The 23,324-nt window shown below is 45.2% G+C and overlaps 2 protein-coding genes across 4 annotated transcripts in view; one reads left to right on the top strand and one right to left on the bottom strand.

The window, feature by feature from the left end:
- The first annotated feature begins 10,404 nt into the window (after positions 1-10,404).
- On the top strand, positions 10,405-11,367 carry LOC135977923 (olfactory receptor 5AR1-like). The gene has a single exon (XM_065579071.1). The coding sequence runs from the start codon at positions 10,405-10,407 to the stop codon at positions 11,365-11,367; it is 963 nt and encodes a 320-aa protein (XP_065435143.1).
- A 5,728-nt stretch (positions 11,368-17,095) lies between these two features.
- The window catches only part of LOC135972194 (interferon-induced very large GTPase 1-like), a 62,380-nt gene continuing 56,151 nt past the window's right edge, over positions 17,096-23,324 (bottom strand). For all 3 annotated transcript variants that reach the window (XM_065579074.1, XM_065579072.1, XM_065579075.1), the window contains one exon: positions 17,096-21,951. In XM_065579074.1, the coding sequence (XP_065435146.1) occupies positions 17,222-21,951 (4,730 nt within the window). In that variant the 3' untranslated portion in view covers positions 17,096-17,221. The remainder of the gene's footprint in view (positions 21,952-23,324) is intronic.

Below are 23,324 nucleotides of genomic sequence, written 5' to 3'. Positions count from 1 at the left end.
CCGACTCAGCAGGTCCTTCCAGACGCACGTGTGGTCTATCCGTCCGGACATCATACATTCCGTCTTCCAGAAGTGGGGGTTTCCCCAGATAGACCTGTTTGCATCTCGGGACAACAGGAAGTGCCACGTGTTCTGCTCCCTGCAAGGTCGAGCTCCGGGCTCCCTCTCGGATGCGTTTCTCCTTCCCTGGAAAGACCACCTGTTTTATGCCTTCCCTCCGTTTCCTCTGGTCCACAAGGTACTGCTCAAATTGCGCAGAGACCAGGCACAGGTGACTCTGATTGCCCCAGCGTGGCCGAGACAACATTGGTACACCACGCTGTTGGAGCTCTCGGTTCAGACACCGATCCCGCTTCCATTATGCCCGGATCTCATCTCTCAGGACCACGGCCGCCTGCGTCACCCCGACCTGCAATCACTCCACCTCACGGCGTGGCTGCTCCATGGTTCACCCAGGCAGAGCAGCAGTGCTCGCACTCTGTCCAACAGATTCTGCTGAGCAGTAGGAAGCCCTCAACACGGACCACATACTTGGCCAAGTGGAAGCGGTTCTCCTGTTGGTGCGAACAACGAGCCACGTCCCCGTTGCAGGCACCTATTCCTCTCATATTGGAATATCTCCTCTCCCTAAAACAGCAAGGGTTGGCGATATCTTCAATTAGAGTTCACCTGGCCGCTATATCAGCTTTTCACCCAGGGGAACTCGCGTCTTCGGTATTCTCTAACCCGATGGTCGTTGGATTCCTCAAGGGCTTAGACCGGATGTACCCACAGCAACGTCAGCCCGTTCCAACGTGGGACCTCAACCTGGTTCTCTCCAAGCTCACAGGTCCTCCATTCGAGCCACTGGCCACCTGTTCACTTCTGTACCTATCCTGGAAGACAGCCTTCCTCGTAGCCATCACCTCAGCAAGGCGCGTTTCTGAACTCAGGGCGCTTACATCTGAGCCCCCTTACACAGTTTTTCATAAGGATAAAGTGCAGCTTCGTCCACATCCTGCCTTTCTCCCTAAGGTGGTTTCTCCTTTTCGTATCAACCAGGATATATTTCTCCCGGTCTTTCATCCTAAACCACATGCCACTCGCCAGGATCAACGTTTGCATTCCCTGGACGTACGCAGGGCCCTGGCCTTCTATATTGACCGCACAAAGCACTTTAGAAAGACGACGCAACTCTTCGTTGCAGTGGCCGACCGAATGAAAGGCTCACCGGTCTCCTCACAACGCCTATCCTCCTGGATTACGTCTTGCATCCGGACTTGCTATGACCTGGCAGGTGTCTCAGCACCGCACCTCACCGCTCACTCCACGAGGGCCCAGGCTTCCTCGACGGCTTTCCTGGCACAAGTTCCGATCCAGGACATTTGTAGAGCAGCGGTTTGGTCATCAGTCCACACATTTACAGGTCACTATGCACTAGTGCAGCAGTCCAGGGACGATGCTGCCTTCGGATCAGCGGTTTTGCACACAGCAATGTCTCACTCCGACCCCACCACCTAAGTTGGGCTTGGGAGTCACCTAATGGAATGGATATGAGCAAGCACTCGAAGAAGAAAAGACGGTTACTCACCGTTGTAACTGTTGTTCTTCGAGATGTGTTGCTCATATCCATTCCAAACCCGCCCCCCGTCCCCACTGTCGGAGTAGCCGGCAAGAAGGAACTGAGGGGGCGCCGGGTCGGCTGGGGTATATATTCAGCGCCATGAAGGCGCCACTCTAGGGGGCTCCACAGCCGACCCGCCGGTTTTGCTAGGGTAGAAAATCTTCCGACGATCGTGCACGCGGCGCGCACACACCTAATGGAATGGATATGAGCAACACATCTCGAAGAACAACAGTTACAACGGTGAGTAACCGTCTTTTTTCATTCTCCAATTGGTGGACACTGAATTGTCTATAGAAGGTAGATCAAGAACATCTCTTCTCCGGTCTCATAACACAAGAACAGGAGAAAAATCAATCAAATTAAAAGTTAGGAAATTCAAAATCAAGAAGTCCATTTTCACAAAATGTATGATTATTCTAGGGATCTCATTGCCACAAGAAGTAATTGTGGTCAAGAATTTAGTGAGGTTCAAAAAAGGATAGGGTATTGATATGCATATGCAGAATATCAAGAGTTATAAAAAGAAAATATTTTTGGGAGAGAGATTAAATCTCATGCTTGAAGGTTTAAACTAATCTTTAACTATTGGAGATTAGGAGGAGACCTAATGTTGGGGGCAGATTCTCCCACATCTGCCTTCTGTGAGGCTCTAACACTTTCCTTAGAAGCATCTGGTATAAGCCACTGTCATAGACAGGCTATTAGATTAGATAGACCTTGTGTCTGATCCTGTCTGGCAATTCCTATGTTTCTGAGACAGAGGGGAACTCGTAGCTTCTACAGGTTAGTTCAGTCATAGAACAAGAGTCTGCCCCAGAACTTCCCCACACTCTGCAGGGTTATGATTAGGAAGCTGTGACCATAAGACAATTCACACTTGCCCCTGTGGATGGGGACCCCGGTCGTCGGCAGGCAGGATTGAACCTAGGACCTCTGCAGCTTAGTGCATGAGCCTCTACCACATGAGCTAAAAGCCACATGACTCTTAATTAAGGCTGTAGGGCACACTCATTAATCTCTCTCTAAGTGGTTTCAGGGCCACCAGATGGGACAGAGCACCACACCCAGGAGGTGTGTGGGTTACATATCTACACCAGGTTACAAGTTAAGGACATGATCTGCCAACAAGCCAGACCGCTGCCCCAATAAGGGGCTTGTGCCCGTATGTCATTTATGTGCTTTGGGAAATCCTATCAGCATAAGGGCCAGATCCTCTTCTTGTATAAATGTATGAAGCTCCACTGGCTTCAATGGAATGACACCAATTTTGACCAGTTATAGTTCTGATCCAATGACTTCAGTAGAGCTCCACCTATTTACTAAAGCTGGGGGTCTCACCCATTAGCGCCAATGGACCTAATGCTGATTTTCACCTGCTGGGGAACTGGCCCCGTGGATTGCAATGTAGTGATGCTAGCTTACATGGACTGGAGCTGGAGCACAATTCATTTCAGTGGAGCAAAGATGATTTACACCCGCTGGAGATACAGCCACCTGGATGGAAGTGGCACCCCATCGAGTTACGTTAGCTGGGGTTTCTGGCCCATTGACATCAGTGGAGTGATGCTGATTTACACTGGCCAATTGTGTTTCACTTAACCATCAGTTTCGACACTGATTTATCTTAATGTTGCATAGACGTAAAACACTCTGAGGATTGCACTGTTTTTTCCAGATTAAATAGGAGATTCTGGTTATTTCCCTAACATCGTTTTTTGCCTTTTTAATGGCAGATTTTGATACCCTTACCCACACTTTTTCAGCAGGTAGCCCTGTGGAAGTCAATGAGACCAATCTCAGAGTAAGAGGCTATTCAGTGAAAGGATATCAGAATTGAGCCTATAGTTTCGAGATGCCCTAACATATTGCTATGTATCGGATAAAGCCCCTTCTTGTCTTTCTTGTGTGCATTAGAATTCTTTTTAGTTTATTTGGAACCTAAGTCTATCTTGCACTGAGTAGTACTTGATCTCACTGAGGCTACTGGTATGAGTAAGTACCAGTCAATGTGAGCAAGGATCATAGACTCACACCTGCAGTGTCCTGGTTTGATTTGTCATGACTTTGGACACAATGGGCCAAATGTAGCCCTGGCACAAAAGAATGATGCCAGAGATGAATTTGGCCTGAAAGTGAAGATATTGAAAGGGGAAAAAAGGGAAAAAGAGTAAATGCTATTGTCCAGCACTGGTTATGCCAGTAATGTTCATGTTGACATAATTCCCCAAAGTTAGGAGAACTTTGTAGAAAGCATTCATTATTATGGATTATAATAAACTGCTGTGGGCCTCATTAAAACATTGTTTTTTGAGCAATTCTGTCATCTAATTAGGCAAGAAAACATATTGGGAATAGTTAGGAAAACAACATATGACTCATTACACAGATATAATGTCAGTATTAACACTTGCTCTACCAGAGTAATGAATAAGTAAACATATTTGTAGTTTAACTGGAGTTAAGAAATTAGCCGAGACAGTTTGTACGGGGGCACCTTCTCCCGGAGAACAGCCGTGTATAAAAAAATATCTGCCCCTTCTCATTAAAATCAATCTGAAAAAACAATTCATTAAGGGCCTGAGCATTGACCATTGGACTCAATGGAGTCTTTCCATAGACTCCAGGGCATATTAGTTCAGTACCATAGATCCCAGTCCTGGGCATTCTTATGTGAGTGCTTCAATTTACGCATGTGAGTAATCCCTTTGACGTCAATTGGATTACTTGCATGAGTAAAATTAAGCACATGCACATGTGTTTGCAGGATTAGGGAACTTGGAAAGCACAAGCAAGGTTGTCAACACAAATGCTTCAAAGACAACCTAGAACAGAATCTCAACTCATGTAACATAAATATAGATAAGTTTGAAGACACAGCCAAGGAGAGACCTGAAAGGACAACAACTATCAAACAGTTTGAGAAAAACGCACAAGAAAAACTGATTGAAAAAATGGTCAAGCATCATGCCAAGTCTTCATCGGGAGCCTGCATATTTCTAAGTGACATTCATTAAAATCTTGCTCCTTGCAAATTGGGCTTTACAGCCACAAGGGAGCATACGAGATGCCATGATGGCATTGCTGGATACAATGGACGGCCATACAGTCTCTCCCCAGATGTGTTCAAAGATGATGTTCACAGAATTTTGGGTCAGAGAACGTTAAGACGTTTCAGCTACACCCACAAAGGCCCGTCAGGTCACTAATTGCCATTTGAGATGTATAAGTCCAACATTTAGGTGCTACTGAGGCTCAAAGGCACAAAAGGGCTGTTAGATTCCTAGTTCCCACAGATGCTCATTGGGAGGTGAGTGCTTAACTCACCTTTGTGCTTTGGGAATATCCCTCCTTTGGCTACGTCTACACTTCCGTGCACACTTGGATAGCTGACTGTGTACATGCCCCTGCATATTCCTCAGACCTGCGTGTAGTGTCCACATATACTGTGCTGGAGAGCGGTAAAACCCTGTGTAGACCACATACCCGCATCCACACTGCCACTTTAGTTCTGCCAAAGCAGCGCTACCACTTCAGAGGCAGTATCCCAGGGTTCTGTGCCTCACAGGAGACACTCTAGGAACTACCTTTCTGAGTGCAGTTGCCACGGCCCATCCCTTTTACGCATTTGCCCATGGCAGTACCCGCTCATCTCTCCCTCTGGCCACACTGGGTGGAAGACATGGAATGATGGTGGTTCTGCTCCAGCTCCTTGTTAGCAGGTTTTCTCTTCACCCTCTCACTCCCCCGGTTCTCGTTATGCAGACAGAAAGCTGACCAGAAGTCCAAAGTGCAGATAATGCAATGTTTATTGGGTTTAGTTTCCAGCAAACATGTCCCATAACTCTGAGGTCACAGAACCTTGTTTCCCAGTGTCCTGTTCCCCACCTCCTCAGTAGGTATAATTATACCTGCAATGCACGCCCACCATCCCACCCCTTACAACTTATGGTCACGCTCCGTTTCGGAAGGTCGTGGGTCTGGGGGTCTTCATCCCACCCCTTTTGTGCCCCAGGGGTGGGGTAAGGAGTGACGTTGTGCTACTGTCAGGGGCAGGCATATCTCTGGCCTTTTAGTGTTTTACATTCCCCCCAATCACCCTTTGCCCCTCCTGACTGGTTGTTTGACCTTGCCTTGAGATAGGACTTGAGGCAGTCTTCAAGGGTGTGCTCATATATTACACTCCCACCATGCCCAGTAACACTTTTACTGCTCTTATCTGTTCCCATTATACTAACAAACCCATCTGACATAGGCAAAAGCAGCATACACAGTGTCTGCCTTTGTCCATAGTAAGGGTCCCTTTATTCACACATATTAGTAAGAATGTGTGTGTGTGTGTGTGTGTGTGTGTGTGTGTGTGTGTGTGTGTGTGTGTATGTGTATATATATATATATCAAAAAATCAAACAGGCAAACAAAACTTAAAATACTATTTCAGGCGAAAATACAAGCCAGTATCCTACATTGGCACTCGCACTCCTAACACTCCTTCTTGAGGGACAAGTGTTCATGTGGTGGGCAGGGCAATTGGCAAGATGCTGGGTGGAATCTGGACAGAACTTCCTGACATGACGAAGATGGCTGACCATGATGGGTGACTGACAAGCTCCTCTGGCCCCATGGAACAGATATGGTGACTGCCAGTATTGCCAAGGTATGCCCATGGATGGACTGCCATTTCTGGTCCAGGAGAACCAGCATGGTGTCGTGAGATTGCATGATTTTGGATAACTGGGATGACGAACGATGGCTTCAGAACTTCAGAATGTGTGATGAGATCACCCCAACCCTCGAGTGCCACAAGCCTCGATTGAGGAAAGCCAGGCCAGTGCCAAAGCGAATGGTTATTGCCCTGGGGAAGCTGGTGCTACCTGACCAGCTCAGACAACTTTTTCAGTTCCCAGGAAGGACTGGAGGCTAATAATGGTAAGATCCAGGTAGTACTGTGTTTTTTTTAAATAAATATTTACATTGCCTCCCGGGGGTGGTGGGAAAGGGGTTTGGTTCCTTCCAGAGCCTGAGGAAGAGCTCTGTGTATGCTCAAAAGCTGATCTCTCTCTCACCAACAGAAGTTGGTCCAATAAAAGCTATTACCTCACCCACCTTGTCTCTCTCTCAAGTTGAGAACTGGAAGCCTGCAAGGTGTACGAGTGAAAAATCAGTTATTGGCTCAGCTCTACTTATATGGCCCCATCACCAGAGTATCTCAGAAGCTTTAATATATTTATTCTCAGAACATTCTTGTGAGGTAGGGAAGCGTTAATATCCCCAGTTTGCAGGAACAGAAAGACTAAGTGGTTTGCCCTATGTCACACAGGAAGACTGTGATGGAGAAAGGAAATGACCATGTCTCCTGAGTATCAGGCTAGTGTGCAAGCCACTGGAGGGATTGTTCAGGTTCCTGCCTGAGAAAAATAGCTGGTTCACTTTGAAAAAAGAGATAAAAGAATCACCAGGGAGTTTGCACAGGTTTTGTAGGCAACACAATTATGTGCAGTTATTCCCAGGGGACATGAAAGATGTTCTAATAATCCCACCTGTGCCTGGCCTCATGTTCAGACTCGGCAGCACTCCAAGGATTCTGTCCCAATATGCCACCAAAACAAATATAAACAACCCCTCCGACCTCCAAAAACAATCCCCTTTGGGATCAAGAACATCAGACATCTCCCTCTTGTAGGTTTGTCGTTTAAGCTCCAAAGGAGATGGTATAAATTTTCTCCTTTGGTTCCGACATGTGGATACAATTGTCATTTAGAGCTAATTCACGTGGAGATCAGACTCACTGAAATCAGAGTCCTGATTATCTGAACAGCACATTTATATTGTTTTTTTCTGTTGCAGAATAAGCACAGTGACAAGGGAAATGATGCCCACGCCGCTCGCATTCTGAGAAAGGGAAGCGATTACTTAGGTAAGAATAACATATTGCAAAATAGAGGGCGTCTCAGAGTATTAAAACTTTTATTTCTATTTTTTTGAAAATGTATTTTGATTGTAAAGAAATGTGTCCAGTCGGCATATTTGCCACGTGTGTCTGGGGGAGATCAAGGATGTGGATTGTTTCATTAATTATGTGCAGTGATGCGGTGCAGGTGATGGACTATTCTGGAGGTAGATATTCTAAGAACACTGGATCCTCAGCTGGTGTCGGTCAATGTAGATCCACGGAAGTCGATTCCCGTTTATGCTACCTGAGCATCTGACTCATCGTTCTTTATCCACAGCCGAATCAGCAACTCCCACTCCCCCCGTCTAGTTCCTAGATTTATATCCTCTAGATGTGGGACTAGTCACACGCGCAGACTGCTGAAAGAGGGGAGCAGTGTTTTAGGGAAACCTCCCATTGTCACAGCCCGTTGATATACAGCCTGAAAAACAATCTTTAGAAACATGAAAACTAGCGATGGTCAAAACAATGGATGGAGCAATTCTGTCAGAAAATGCAAATTTGACAAAAAATAACATTTTGCAGGAATGCGTTGATTTTGATTGAATTTTGGATGGGAAGATGTCTAACCAGAATATGTCTTACTTTTTCATTTTGTTTTGATAATGTCAAAATGTTTTGCTCTGATAAGGTAAAAATGTTTCATTTTGAGTCTATCGTATTGTTTTATTTCATATTTACTTTTATATTATATTAAAACTTTAATTTAATTGTCTATATTATATTAAATATATTACATTACATTATTGTTTTAAAATTACTGAAAAAATATCTTTTCAATGTTTCTGAACTGAAATTCTTGTTCGGAATTTCCATTCCCGGGCAAAGTTTGAAATGTCAACATTTCATTCGTATTTGGAATTTCAAAATTTAGATTTAACCATGGAATGGAAATTTCCTTTTCTAATGAGCTCTAATTTAAACCAATAAAGAAAATGTGTAAGGCCAGATTCACCAAGGGACTTAGGCGTTGGAATGCTCAGTGTTATACTGCCTAACTTTTAGGTCCCTAGAAAATTTCCAGGATTCACAAAACCTGAGTTAGGACCCTGGGCTCCCTATGCCATGGGGGGAGGGGGAGGAGAGAAAGCTGACTAGGAATGGGGTCCACAAAAGCCAGCATGCTGAGTGGGGAGCTCGCCAATGGGAGAATGCCCTAAGCGCTGTCCCTCAGGAGTTCAGCACCTGAGTCCCGACTGCTTGTGATCGATGGGCAGCAGGACAGTCTTGTAGACCGGCACCTAAGTTGCTTCTTTTGAGAAATGCAAGGGAAGGAAGTGTTGGTGCTCATGCTGGCATCACCAACCTTCTAACGTTTATTCTGGTGGTAAGAGCAGTCATCCAGAGTGTGGGAGACCCAAGTTCAATCTTCCCCCCCCCAGTTTTGTGGGGATAACGTTTAAACGTTGGTCTCTCATCTCTTTAGAGAGTGCCCCAACCACTGGGCTATGGGGTATTCCGATGAGGGCTCCTCCAGTTTCTCCAAATGAAGCTGTTCCACTGCGTACGAATACTTAAACGGACAATTGGCCAAAAAGAGTGTGAGAATGATTCCATAGCCTGATAGGTCGGGCCCCCGGTATAAGGAGTGGAACAGGAGAAATAGGGTAAAATTTTAGGAGGGAGTTAATTGTGTTTGACATCAGACGCTCTGAAGTACAAACAAGGGGCCAGGCTACTGGTACACATACTCTAGAAGCTCATCGAGTCACTCTGGCAACTCAGTATGGTGACTACGGATCCCTTTCCTACAATTCTGCCTGCCTGCCACGTACCTTATTGTATGAAACTACTAGCCTGGCCCCATAAAAGGAAGTGGACAAGCACCTATTTCCTATATCCTCACCTTAATAGCTTGCTGTGCACAGAGTACCACTGGCCAGGGGTGGAATGAATCAACCTGGGTAACTGTATGTGAATCTAGTCATAATACATTATATTGTAATGAAACAGCACTGGATGAGCTCTTGACAGTCAGCACTGAATATGGGACTTCTCTCTGGTACTGGGGTAGGCAACCTATGGCCCGTGTGCCGAAGGCGGCACGCGAGCTGATTTTCAGTGGCACTCACACTGCCCAGGTCCTGGCCACCAGTCCGGGGGGCTCTGCATTTTAATTTAATTTTAAATGAAGCTTCTTAAACATTTTAAAAACCACATTTATTTTACATACAACAATAGTTTAGTTTTATGTTATAGATTTATAGAAAGAGACCTTCTAAAAATGTTAACATGTATTATTGGCACGCGGACCCTTAAATTAGAGTGAACAAATGAAGACTCAGCACACCACTTCTGAAAGGTTGCCGACCCCGATCTAGTAGAATGGTTTCAGAGGGGTAGCCATGTTAGTCTGCATCAGCAAAAAGAACAAGGAGTACTTGTGGCACCTTATCTCAAATAAATGTGTTAGTCTCTAAGGTGCCACAAGTACTCCTCGTTCTTTTTGCTATCTAGTAGAATATAAGCTTCTACCGCCCGATCATTCATTGGCCATCCCTTGATTCGAGGCTGATCTCTACCACGGATTTACATATGGGCCCTGAGATGACTCAGGAATCCGATCCTGGAACCACAAATCTGCCCACAGTAGGTACAGACATTTCGTGGCCGGCCAGCTCTCTGCTGGGAGAAAGTTCTTTCTTTTTCCTACCGCCTGTGCTAAGAGACCCATGGCTGTTAGTTCAAAACCCATAATAGAGTCTTAAACCTCTGTTAGATTTCACCAAAGAACCACATGGTATATGATCAGAATGACCCCAAGGAATTGATACTCAGCCTTTATTTGTCTCTTCTTTCCATGTAATGCTCGCTTTCTCCCTTGTGGGGAACAGCACATCTGGGATAAATGTTGAAGGGGAATCACACCACCGTGACGGAGTTCATCTTGTTGGGATTCACGGACAACCAGCCCCTGAGAGTCATGCTCTTTGTGGTGTTTCTGTTGATCTACCTGCTCATCCTGGTGGGGAATCTCGGGATGGTCACTTTAATCAGGATTGAGTCCCAGCTTCACACCCCCATGTACTTTTTCCTCAGTAACCTGGCCCTCTTAGATGTCGGCTACTCCACCGTCATCGTTCCCCAGACACTGATGGCCTTTGCAGTGGAGAGCAAAGCAATTACATTCACTGGGTGCGCTCTGCAGTTCTACTTCTTCTGCATTGCTGTGTCCTGTGAGTGCTGCCTGTTGGGGGTGATGGCGTATGATCGCTTCACAGCCATCTGCAGCCCATTGCTGTACACCGTCATCATGTCCAAGCGGTTCTGCGTGCTGCTGGTGCTGGGGTCGTACCTAGCCAGCTGGGTAAATGCAACAGTTCAGACTCTATTTATATTCCGTTTGTCCTTCTGTGGATCAAACATCATCAACCATTTCTTCTGTGATGTGCCCCCCATCCTGAAACTGGCCTGCTCTGACACCCACATCACAGACATTGTTCACTTCACCTTTTCTACTGTAATTATATCATCTACTCTCCTGACCATTGTCATCTCCTATGTATACATTGTGGTAGCTATTCTAAGAATCAACTCCACGGAGGGCAGGCAGAAAGCCTTCTCCACCTGCACCTCCCACCTGACGACCATCACCATCTTCTACGGAACAGTCATTTTTATGTATTTACGGCCCAGTTCAAAGTACTCCATGGACCAGGACAAAATCATCTCTGTGTTTTATACCCTGTTGATCCCCATGCTGAACCCCCTGATCTACAGCCTGAGGAACAAGGAGGTGAAAGAGGCTTTTAGGAGGATGATAGGAAGGTTTTTTTTCTCAGTGAATGTAAAGGTGGAGACTTTATTTTGAATAAATAAATGGGAGTAAGATGGAGGAGTCACTTCCCTGTGTCGTTATCTTGATTTCCGTGAATCACCAAATTTGTTTGTGTTGCATCAAAAGACACTAACGGTCAGATTTTCCAAACAGTTTTGCATCCACCCACCAGCTACTAGTTCAGCACTTCAGCAAGTCGTCCAATTTTCCAAAGTGCTCAGCTGCCAGTCAGGGCCTTAAATTCAGAGCCCAGAATCATTGATCTCAATGGTAACTGCTCGATGCTGAGCACTGGGGCAGATCTGGCGCCTTCATGAGGGTCTTAACTGGTGTAGTAGGAAAAGAGCCTGAAACAAGAGGCCCAGTATGAGGCCTGCAGCCTGAGCAAGAGTTGCGGCTAGAAGCAAGCACTGCTCACAGGTGCAGCATAACTCCGCCAGCCTCTCGGTCAGACTGTGCGTGTGTGGAAAAGTACCGCCACTGGCAGGAAAGGAGCTGAGGCTGCAAAGCAAACACCGCTAGGCTGGAATCACAGGCTCCTGTACTTAGCACTAGGAGCACCTGGGACATCAAGCGCTAGAACATCCGGACACCAGAGAGAGAACCAGAACCTGCTGACCTCCTAGGTGTCGTGACAAGATGAATAGAGATGTTTTGGTTATACCACCCCGTACATGGAGACTGGTAGGCTTAGGTGATATCAGAGGGTGGTACATGACTTCATCAGAGGGCAACGCATCGGGGGGCAGTACAAGCCCTATTGGTAGTAGGGTATAAATAATGATTACAATAAAGTAACTTGTTCGGCCCAGGGGATGCTGGTAGGTCCGTCCAGTGATTAAGTCAGCCGTTCCATTGTATCGGAGTGCTCAAATTTGAAGGGTCTTGTAAGATATAGGACGCTTCTCATTGTGCTTCACTACAATAAACCAGGGCTCGGATGCCTTCCTTGCTCAGCTAATCCATGGTTGTCGATTTCTTCGATCGTGGGGTGTTGTCTCGGTTACCTGCAGAAGCTGAGACGTACACACACAGAGGTACGCAACACCGCGACTCTCCTACAGTAGCCAGATTTCATGGTCTATGGTAAAACGCCATGAATTTGGTAGGGCTCTACTCATACAGGTGGAGGTCCCTGTTCAGTAAGGCATTAAGTGAGTGTTCACATTCATCCCTATCCAGCTAAGTCTTTAAGCATGTGCTTAACTTTAAGTAAGCGCTTTATTCCCACTGACTATCTGATCTGTGGAACTATTTGAAACTATCCTGCAAAGTGCCTTATGATAAGAAAATGAACCCACTGGTAACACTGACCTATCCCTTAGCTGCTGCTCATTTTGATAGCGAGAGTTTCCACCTATTTGGTTTTCATATTTTGTTCTCGTAAGGATCCCAGAGGACTTTGCAGCTATTATGGACACACATTCTTTTCCCTACGACTATATCCCACCTGTTTCTACGAGGAGGACAGAAAGGCCGTTTTTTTGCTAATATAGTGTTATCAACTCCAAATATGCACAAATCATGAACCAGGCCCCCATAATCATTAGATTGATTGGGGGGAGGGGGAGAAAAACCTTGAGATTTTATATGAAGAGTAAATGTTTTGGTTTTTTATTTGCCTTTTGGGTGTTTTTTTTTTTTTAAACATTTAGACTACACTCCGGTTTCTTCGGAACCATGAGGGCTAGAAACATTGATTTTTAGATGAAAGTGGAGAGTCTAATATCTTCAAATGCCTCCAGGAGTTGAGGCTTTAAGACAGCCTCCAAATATTGTGTAAACATAATCACAAGGGATGGCCGCACTGCTAAAGATATTTCCAGCCAAATTTAGGAGGCAGGAGAAAGAAAAACAGCTGAGTATAAATTAGGGAGCTAGATAAATTTTTTTTATGTAGAACTTTATTCAAAACATACTGGGGCTAATGCCCCTACCTCTGGAAGGAAAGTCTTTTAGGACTTCTACGGGTCAAAAATATTGAAGTCTCCTTTAAATGCCAGCCCCCCAAATGGGACAGGACGATACTAGGACGGTGATTCAGCTTCCTGATTTTCCAGTGCTGTTTCCTTTAAGCAAGCAGCCTCTACAACCCTACAATAAATGATGTGCCCGGATGAACACCCCGTACACAACTCAGGCATTTCAACACCCCTAGTCCACTGATAGGCTCCTGATTCTACTGAACCTTCTATCTAGTCACCCACAGCCCTTCCTGTATCATTGATAGCCAGATGACATAAATATCTCATGGCAGTTTGGTGGCTTATGCTAAAAGGTTTGTAGGGGTTTGTTCTCAACTGGGCTCTTTCTGAGTCAAATCAGCAAAAATAAAATGGAGTGACGGGTTTTCTCTTTTGCACTGCTGGATAAGGCCCCCTTTCTTCTCCTGAAGACTGAGCTAGCAAACGCAGGGCTTGGGGCACTGAGCGCCGGGGCTGTGGGGCTGAGCGGGGAACAGCACAGACAGAAGGACACAGAGAAGGAGCAAAGGAGCCCCAGATACAGCCAGAGAAGCAGTAGTAGTGTGACCCTGAGGAAAAAAACTAAGGCTGTAAGATTTTGGGTGAGCAAGTGTAACATTCATGTGAATTTTTTATGTCTGTTGTGCTGGGTGCTTGTATTAGTGACAACAACAATCCATCCAGCAGTTCAAACAAAAGCTGGTGGGGTTGGTGCTGGATTTTAGAACCGATGGGTGTTTTAGATCCTGGGGGAGTTCATTCCTCAGCACTGGATGGCTCCGGGAAAGCTCTGTCTCTGGCTCACATGAGCCTGCCCCACCCCCTCCTTCATTTGTCTCACTCCTTCAGCAGTCACCCTGCGCGGCCGAGGACATTCTGCCATTCAGTCACCCCGGCTCAGGCCTGTGGATAAGGCTGATGTTGCTAACTTTATGTTCTGGGTTTAGTGTACGTGTCCTAGGGGGTCGCACACTCGGTTGCTGCTGTCGAGTGAACTTATTGCACACACCAGAGGATTCCCACATCCCTCCATTCCCACCCACAACCTTCCTGTGCGCCACCATCCCATGCCCCTCAATTGCAGGGGCTCTGTGTGCCCCCCAAACTCCCTCCTCCTCCCATCCTAGGGAACTCGTTTTCCCCTCCAATGCCAGCGGCATTGTGTGCCTCCCATTCCCCTCATCCCAGGGGCTTTGTGTCCCCTATTCCTCACTCTCCCAGTGCCTGGGTCCCCAATTCTCCCCCCATGGCAGGGGCTCTCAATGTGCTCCCATTCCCCTATTTCCCTCCCATCCTAGGGTTCCCTAGTCTCCCCCCCCCCACACAAGGAGTTGTGTGTGCCCCTCATTAATCCCTCTCCCTTCTCTCTCAGGCCAGGAGCTCTGCCTCCCTCCCATTCCCACCTTCCCCCCCATACTGGGGGTTCTGTGTGTCCCCTTGCCCCACACCAGGTTCCCCCAATTTCATTCTGTCTGGAGTGGCTCACAACTGTGAGTGCCAATCTCAAGTCAGACTGTCAGAAAACAGGGCAGTCACCCCAAGCTGGTGGTGTGGTCTGTAATTAGATTTCACCAACCAGTAACAAATGTGAACTCCTGGATCACTGTTCCAGTCTTACCGGGGAGTCACAGACAGTCCACTTAAGCTCTCCAGCCCATCTTACCATGCAAACAAACTGGACTTATGCATCCGAAGAAGTGGGCTGTAGTCCACGAAAGCTTATGCTCTAATAAATTTGTTAGTCTCTAAGGTGCCACAAGTACTCCTGTTCTTCTTTTTGCGGATACAGACTAACACGGCTGCTACTCTGAAACTGGACTTAGTGATAATAGTCACATAAACCAAAAATCACATCATATCAGGTTGCTCCCAGTTCCAAGACACCAGTCACTTCCCCCTCATTGATTGGTACTCTGGATCTTACACCAAGGACAACACTGGTAGCCAATTCTATAGTTAACTAACTACAGGTTTATTAGCTGACAAAAGACATGAGTGTTATTGAGGTTAAAGCAGGTAAAATACATTAACAGGTGAGTCAAAGTTTGTAAACCCAAAAGGACAGCAGAGATGTAGTAACCTACCAGTTCAGGGCCACCCAGAATAACACTGGGGATCTCCATCTTCTTGTTTAGTTATTGCACGGTGGTAGAATCGAAACAGTCCAGAGATAAAGGATCTTCCTTTGAATCAGTACTTATAGCTTCTTCTCCACACAACAGTCAGAGCAGTGTTCATACTCACACCATGGCCAATTGCTTTGAATTTAGCACTCTTCATTTGCATTCAATGAGTTATTTAATTACAAGCTTAGACATAATATAACTGCCTGCCTTTACATTATAATAAGAAGAGATAAATGAAAACAATGCAAGTAACATTCCATTAGTTTCATGAAGTTCTGACATCTGAATATACTCTTAGATTAACACACACTTTGATCTAGATCTGTTTAATTACCAGGCATGCATAATGTAAATGTAATGTACTAGTAAACAACAAGATATAGTTTGGCAAAAACAATACAATTAACATCTCCTTTGATCTCTATTAACACACAAGTGAATTGGCTGAATATTTACTAATACATTTAACCCCTTTGATAGTCACACCCAAGTGAATGGGCCTATGGCTCTGGCCTGAGCTTGTTTGTCAGCCTCACATCTGCCACCAGGAGTTATGTGAGCCCTTCACACCAGAGTCCCGCATTCTCCCCCCATGCCATGGGCTGTGTGCATGTCCCTATTATCCCATCTATACATCCCCATTCCCTCTTCCATCCCTCCTCCATATTGTTTTTTTTCTGGGAGATCAGTCATTCAGGTGGCCAACATCTTACACTCCACTGGGAGGATGGGCAGAGCTGAGCTGGGGGTGTTGTTATGCTGGAGGCATTAATCCAGCCATCAGCTGGTTCTTTGATCTGTTGGTAACTGCAGAGGGGCTTGAAGATGTGGCTCTGCTAAATGGATGCCAGGAGCTTCATGTGTCCCCCATTTTGCCCATTGTGGTTTACTGATTTCTTCTAAACTCAAAAGGGTTCTGGCCACTTCACTGCCTGGAATTCTGGAATTGATCAGATGAGACATTGAAAAATTATCCCATTACAGACAGAGAGACAGACAGAGAAATGGCACCAAGCGGGGTGTAAGGGCGTTGCATGTCTGGCCAAAAGTGACATTTCTAGGCTTTTTTTATCCCTTGGATGGGGCAGCATCCGCCACTTCCCTTCCTCACCCATCCCCCCATCCCCACAGCACCCCTATGCAGAGGGTGGCCGGCAATCGCAGGGGGAGTAGCCAATAGCACCAGGGCGCCTCAGCCTTACTGCCCTCGGTGAGGGGGATGTGCGGGGCAGAAAGCAGGGCAGATGGAAAGACCATTCTCAGGGATGGGATGGGATGGGTTTATGGGGATTCCCTTTGAATCATCAGGGTCTGTTGGGTTTGCTGCGTGCATCCCTCCCTTCCCCATTATGTTATGCTGCAAACCTCCCTTGTTGTTGTTTCTGAAGTGCTTTTTCCCTCCCATGTGTTTTCCCATGGAAGGTGAGAATCAGGGCCAGGCTGTTTGGTGTCAGATTAGCCGCAAAAGTGCAGGTTATTTGTCCTAACCACTGCACCAGCAAAATGCAGTGGTGAGGACAAATTTGGGATTTTGGTCATTTGCTCCTTAAGACAAAGATGCAGAAACTCCACATATGGGTCTTTCCCTCATTTTTAATTTTGCCATAAATTCTATCTGATGTGAAATGTGAAAAAGCATTGCTTCTTTATCTGTTTGGAAGCTGCAACCTGTGTCTTATATTAAAAGAGAAACAACATTTCATATTTAGAAGATATGGGATTTTTTTCACATGCCACATTTAAAGAAAATTCACTGCTGTAACTTTCCGCTCACAACAGAGTTTCTCAGCCTGTTTTTTACTTCAATGTAAAGGCTTCCTTTAGGCTCTCCAGGGCCTGCTCTTTGGTTATTTTACCCCAGTCCTCAGGGAGATTGGCAGGGAGAGCATCAAACTCCTTAGCAAACTGGTGATTGAATTCCTTGAAAACAAACTTCCAGTAATCGGAAGCCGTGATGCTGGGATCTGGCTGGATGCGCCAGTCCGGAAAATATTTCTGATAATCTTTATAAGGATGAAACTCCCCTTTTGTCTCTGTACAGCTGAATGTGTTATTGGAAGCCACAGAAGAGGAGCATATATCATAGGCAAGTCTCCTTGTTATATTCTCCTGGCTTTCCCCTAATCCTCTAGGCCGATGCACTGCTACAAAATGCTCCTCATGTGCAAGGGCTCCTGCTTCACAGGGGACTTTACAGAATGGACACTGCTTCCCACAGCCAAACACTCGCTTGAAGATCTCATCCTGGGGCTTCACTGCAAGTTTTGAGAGTTTTGACTCAATTTCCAGATTTTCAAAGGTGGATAAAACTTGTTTTTCCAGATCAGGAATAAACTGTTCTATAAAAGCTGAAAATTGGTCTGCACTTGCTGTGTTTTTAAACAGTATCACTTCTAAGCTGTCCTTGGGAATGACTAGATCCTGCTGCAGCTTTTCACAAAAGTTGTCTAAAAAGGCAGAGACTGTCTTAGTCTTCAAATCTTTGGAGTTTTTCAGAACATCACTGAGTTTATTAATTACTGGGGAGAAAATTCTTTTCTCCAAATCTCCCAGACTTGCCTTCTCTCTGTAGCGTGTTAACACGTGTCTCTGTATCCAGGTTTTGATAAAATATACATAATTCCTTGTGTATTGCACATAATTGTTAAAGTCATTTTCTTCCAACAGCTGCTCTAGAACAAAGAATTGGAAGAAGTTTTGGGTGCTGTATTCAACAGACCGTTCACTGCTGAGAATGTCATCCACGATTTCTGTCCCAAGTCTCTTGTTCACATAGTCCACCAGGGCAGGTCTGAGACACTGATCACAGAAATTCCCGGCCCTGTCTTGACACTCATCCTTCTCTAAGTACAGAGCTTTGAACGTGGAGAGATACTGAGGTTCCAGTTTCCCCAGACGTTGCAGAGGATCATTTTCTGTAATGAATTCTTCATGCATCTTCTGAAATGCCCGAGCTGCATCCCCCAAAATGTGAAGCTTCAGGTCAACTTCAAAGCAAGCGGTGAGGTGAAGGTTTTGAACATTCGCCTGCTGAAGCTGCTCATTAATCATCCGCAACAACTCTCTGCAATAAGTTTCATCGTAATCTGCTTTACAATGTACCTTTTTTTCAGTGTAACTATTGCACTCATCTATTAAGGATGTAGCAAGAGCCTCTGTTTTATGCCAGCGTTCCTGTGTAAAGTATTCTTTCACAGCTGACACTGATATTTTGAACTTTAAGTATTCATTTTTCATTTTGAAATTTTGTGTTTTATAAGTAGGCAAGCTTCTCGCACCCTCTAACATCCGCCATGCTGCACTCCCCTTATTCTCTAGGTCTCTTCTCAAATGTAACTCCATTTCTTTATATATGATGCGTTTCTGTAAAGGAATGAGTGATAATTCTAACAGTGTTTCTCTCCACATGGTTTCAAATTCTTTCTCCTGTTCATCATTATTTAGCTTGCATTTGCTTTTCCTGCAATGGTTCAGAAGCCTGTCAACTTTCTCTTCAATTTTTCTCTTGTACTGTGACAGGACAGCATCTGTTTTATGTCGGCCCTTTCTAATTTCAATTGCTTCTTCCAACTTGCCGAATGAATAACTCACCAGTTCATTCCTCAGACCATTTGCACTTCTCCTAAAATCCTCTTTGTACTTTTCTATCAGGTGCAGATTTTCTGCTCTACTTTCAAAATATTGTTTTAAATTATCCAAAATCTTCTCTGCTTCTTGTCTCAGTTTGTTCTGTGCCTCATTCTTTAGTTTGGTTAAAACATTGGTGTCTAGTTTATCTGGTGGCTGATTTTGGATGAAAGTTTCCTTTTCAGATACCCAGAGATGCATCATCTTGCGGAAACCCCATTCCCATTCTGCATAATTTACAGACAACTGGTTATAGGCTTCAGCAACAAGACTGTTTCTAAAGCTGAAGATAAAGTTTTCATGTTTTACAGCATTCCACATGCTCTTCACCCATTCAAGAAATTGGGGAATGTCCTTGGGGGATCTGTTTTGTGAACAGCCTTTCAGAAATTCAAACAAATATTTCTTTAATTCATAAACCTTTTCACTGTATCCCATATTCACGGGAGCCATGGGAGGGACTCCATGCCACAGAGCAGGAATGTACCAATTGTGTTTTTCCAGATCATAGTCCATGATATCAGAAAATGTCATCTCCCTGCCTTTCTTTTCCATGTTTGCTGCAGCTTTGGTCATTTCATCCATCTGCTCCAGGAGGTGTTTCCTGTCCCTCATGTTTTGTTCATGCGCAGACACATCACTGACGTTCTGATGCACAAACTGGCAGTTGGCTTTTTGCCCTATTTCCTCCATTCTGAGGAATGCATGGACCACAATTTGCAGAATATCCTTCATTTCGGTGGCGTTCTCCATGGCCATGTTAATGATCGTTATGTCACTGAGTCCAATCACCAGGGTGGCCAGCTCATTGTCATGTTGATAACTGTCCTCCAGCTTGGCCAGTTCAGGGGCTTTAAAGCCTTCTGTGTCTATCACCAGGATGAAATCACAGCCCAGCTCCTGCTGAAAGTTGTCTGCCACTTTAATGAGTGTCATGAAGGCTCCTCGCGTACATCGGCCACTGCTCACTGCAAACTGCAGGCCGAACATGGTGTTGAGGAGGGTGGATTTCCCAGTGCTCTGCACTCCCAGCACCGTTAGAACCAACATTCTGGACCTTCCCCCCAGCTTGGCATGGAGCTCAGTCAGAACATCTGTCACCCACTGCAGTGGGATGTTGGAGGCATCTCCATCAATCAGCTCCATGGGAAACCCTTCCAGCATCAGGTCAACTGCTATACCTGGGAGATGGACGAATAGCCTTTGGCTTTCTGCCATTTTACCTTCCTTCACCATTGTGTGTTCAGCCTCATAGAACTGCCCCAACTCACGCATGAAATGCTCCACCCCTAAGGAACTGGCAGAGATTAGTTTATCGTGTTCTGCAAACATTTTGGGGTCATCTTTTGAGTTTTTGCATTTCTCTTTATATTGATCCCGTAGTTTAAAAATATTCTCCCGAGCAATGTGATCCAGGTCAAACTTCATCCATTTCAGGAAGTAATGTTTCTCCTCGGGAGGCAGCAGGCCTAGTCCAGTAATAAATGCAATCAAACCATCAGTCAGGTCATGTGTATTCTGCTGGACACGTAACTCTAATAATTTCTTTTTCAGTTGAGACTTATATTTCTCAAGAGGGATGTTTCCTTGCTTTCTCATTCGGCACAGCTCTTTTTCCACTTCAGCCAAGTTTTTCCATGGCTCCCCTTGGAGTCTCAGTTTTTCCTTCTTGTACTTTGCCACATCTTTTATGTGTACAGTGGTTTCCTTGGCATATTTATGGGCACTCTGACATTTCTTATTATCCTCATCTACCTGGATGCCTAATTGACGTCCGGTCTCAGCCATGGCTTCTATACTCACTCTCTTGGGAGAAGACTTCATTACAGCTGCTATTGCAGACTGCAGAGCTTTTACATATGCTGCCTGATTTGTGGCACATCTTTTCTGCAGCACATGTGAGTTGTTCAGTTTCAGCCCTGGGGCCAACTTGTTCAGGAATCCCAGTGTTTCCTTGGACGTCACAGCCTGATTATTAAAGATGAAGTAGTATTTAGTGGCTGATCCCTGCAGAGATGATAAGAGTGCGTATTCTCTCTCACTGATACTCTCAGTAACAATGAACACTGCTGAGGAGATCTCTGTTAAAAAACTGAACTGCAGCCAGTGGGTCTCAATGTCTCCGCGCAAGTTTGTAACCGCAAGGGGCTCTGGGAAAAGATCTGAATTCTCCCTCCCCCCAGGGAAATACCAGGAAATCTCAACCAGCCCATCTGCGATTTCCCGAGGGACATTCCCAGACTCCATGTCCCGATGGATGAAGAAATCGTGGTGCTGCTGGGAGAGGCTGAGAACCTCATTGAGGAGTTTGGACTTGGAGAAGCTGCAGCTCCCCATCCGCACAAAGGAAATGGTTGGCATTGCTGTGAACACCAGGCTCTCCTCCCTGAACCCTCTGCTCTCTGCCAGGGAGTGCGGCCTCCACTTCCTCACAATGTCCCTCATGGCCCACAGCATTAAGGTGCACTTGGGGGTGTCGAGGGCAGGTAGCAGCAGAGGGAGGGCAAACTGGCACATGGACATTTTGGACAGGATTTCCTGCTGCAGGAAACTGTCTGAGCAAAGAAGAACGGCACAGAGAACATCGAGGGGGTTTAGTGAATCACTGGTGTCTGTGTCACTGAGAAAAAAAAAATCTTCATGAATACCCAGCTCCTCTTTGTCCATAATGAGTGTTTGATCACCAGGTGCCCTGTGCTCAAGGCTTGTGTTCCTCGCTGTCCCATTCAGAGCAATGAGCTTCCTCAGGAAATGCCACGGTAAATCTCCTGTTGTCTGGGGAGTCAGGTTCTTTACACTTTCTTTGGTGATTTCCAGGACATCTCTCAGCTTTAGTTTCCTGCGTCTGTATTTCTGCATATTTAGCTTTGATTCGATGTACTGAAGGGCTTTTTGTCTCTCTGCAGAAAGGAGATACAAGGGGGAAAATTAATTAATTTTCAAACTGGACACCATCAAATTAGGCTTGAATAAAGACTGAGAGTGGATGGGTCATTACACAAACTAAAAACTATTTCCCCATGCTAATTTTCCCCCTACTGTTACTCACACTTTCTTGTCAACTGTTTGAAATGGGCCATCCTGATTATCACTACAAAAGTTTTTTCTCTTCTGCTGATAATAGCCCACCTTAATTGATTTGTCTCGTTAGAGTTGGTATGGCAACCCCCATCTTTTCATGTTCTCTGTATATATATATATATATATATATCTTCCTACTGTATTTTCCACTCCGTGCATCTGATGAAGTGGGTTTTAGCCCATGAAAGCTTATGCCCAAATAAATTTGTTAGTCGCTAAGGTGCCACAAGTACTCCTCGTTCTTATTGCAAATTTGACATGAGTAGTTTCAGCCATTCATAAAATGGCCAGAGGAGAAGAAGGAGATGGTGCTGCTGTTCCCTCCCCCAGTCCTCCCATAACATGTAGTCCAGTGGATGTGGGAAAGCCAAGTTTGAAATCCTGCTCTGGAACAGGCCCCAAATTAACTTTTTTGAGTCACCAAATTAAAAAAAATAAATTAGATTTACTTTAATGCTAACCAAATTTTATTTTACAAAATTTTTTTGGAACTGCCACCAAACCAAAAAAAAAAAAATCAATAATTTATCCAACTGTGCTCATATGAAGTCTTTCAGGCAATGAGGAAATTCCTCCTTCTCCCCACCTCCCCTGTTTACTGCTCTGTCTGATGGTTTCCTTGCCCCCACTTTTCTTCTGTGTACATCACATTAGGGCAGAAAGTGAGGATGAATATATACTCAGCAGTCATGCTTCCTGGCCCAGAGTAGCAGTACATTCTACCCAGGAGACAGGACCACTAATGTCACAAAGGTTGAATGATGGCTAGAAATTGTAGCAACCAGCATAGAACTTAGAGGGAGGAGCACAAGTTGCAGGAGGGAAGAGTATGGAGGAGGCACCAGCAGGCCAGTCTGTGTGCACAGGGCTTGAATGCTAAGCTGCCATTGCTGCAGTTCTGTAAATAGTCACTTTAACATAGAACCAGTTTACTTTAATAAGATTGGATCCTTGCAGAAAAAAAGATTTATGGATGATACTGAAGCAAATTGAGAATGAACAGAGAAAGGCCTGCAATTTAAATAACACCAATATCCTGAAAAGTAAAGGTGTGGAGGCATTAGACGACAAAGCCTGTGAATATGCTGTTCAAACATTATGCCAAGATGAGCAGGCTCATATATGATGATGAGGATAGAACATGGCAAAAACATGCAAGATGGAGTATTCAGGAGGAAAGACAAAGATAATT

Source organism: Chrysemys picta, unplaced genomic scaffold (genome assembly GCF_011386835.1).
Source record: "Chrysemys picta bellii isolate R12L10 unplaced genomic scaffold, ASM1138683v2 scaf79, whole genome shotgun sequence".
In the NCBI taxonomy this organism is placed as follows: Eukaryota; Metazoa; Chordata; order Testudines; family Emydidae; genus Chrysemys; species Chrysemys picta.
Note: the sequence above shows the minus strand (reverse complement) of the source record. Positions and strands in the feature narration are given on the sequence as shown.

What these genes read in the sequence shown, in the direction of transcription:
- LOC135977923 (XM_065579071.1), top strand. Translation starts at nt 10,405, where the DNA reads ATGTTGAAGGGGAATCACACCACCGTGACGGAGTTCATCTTGTTGGGA.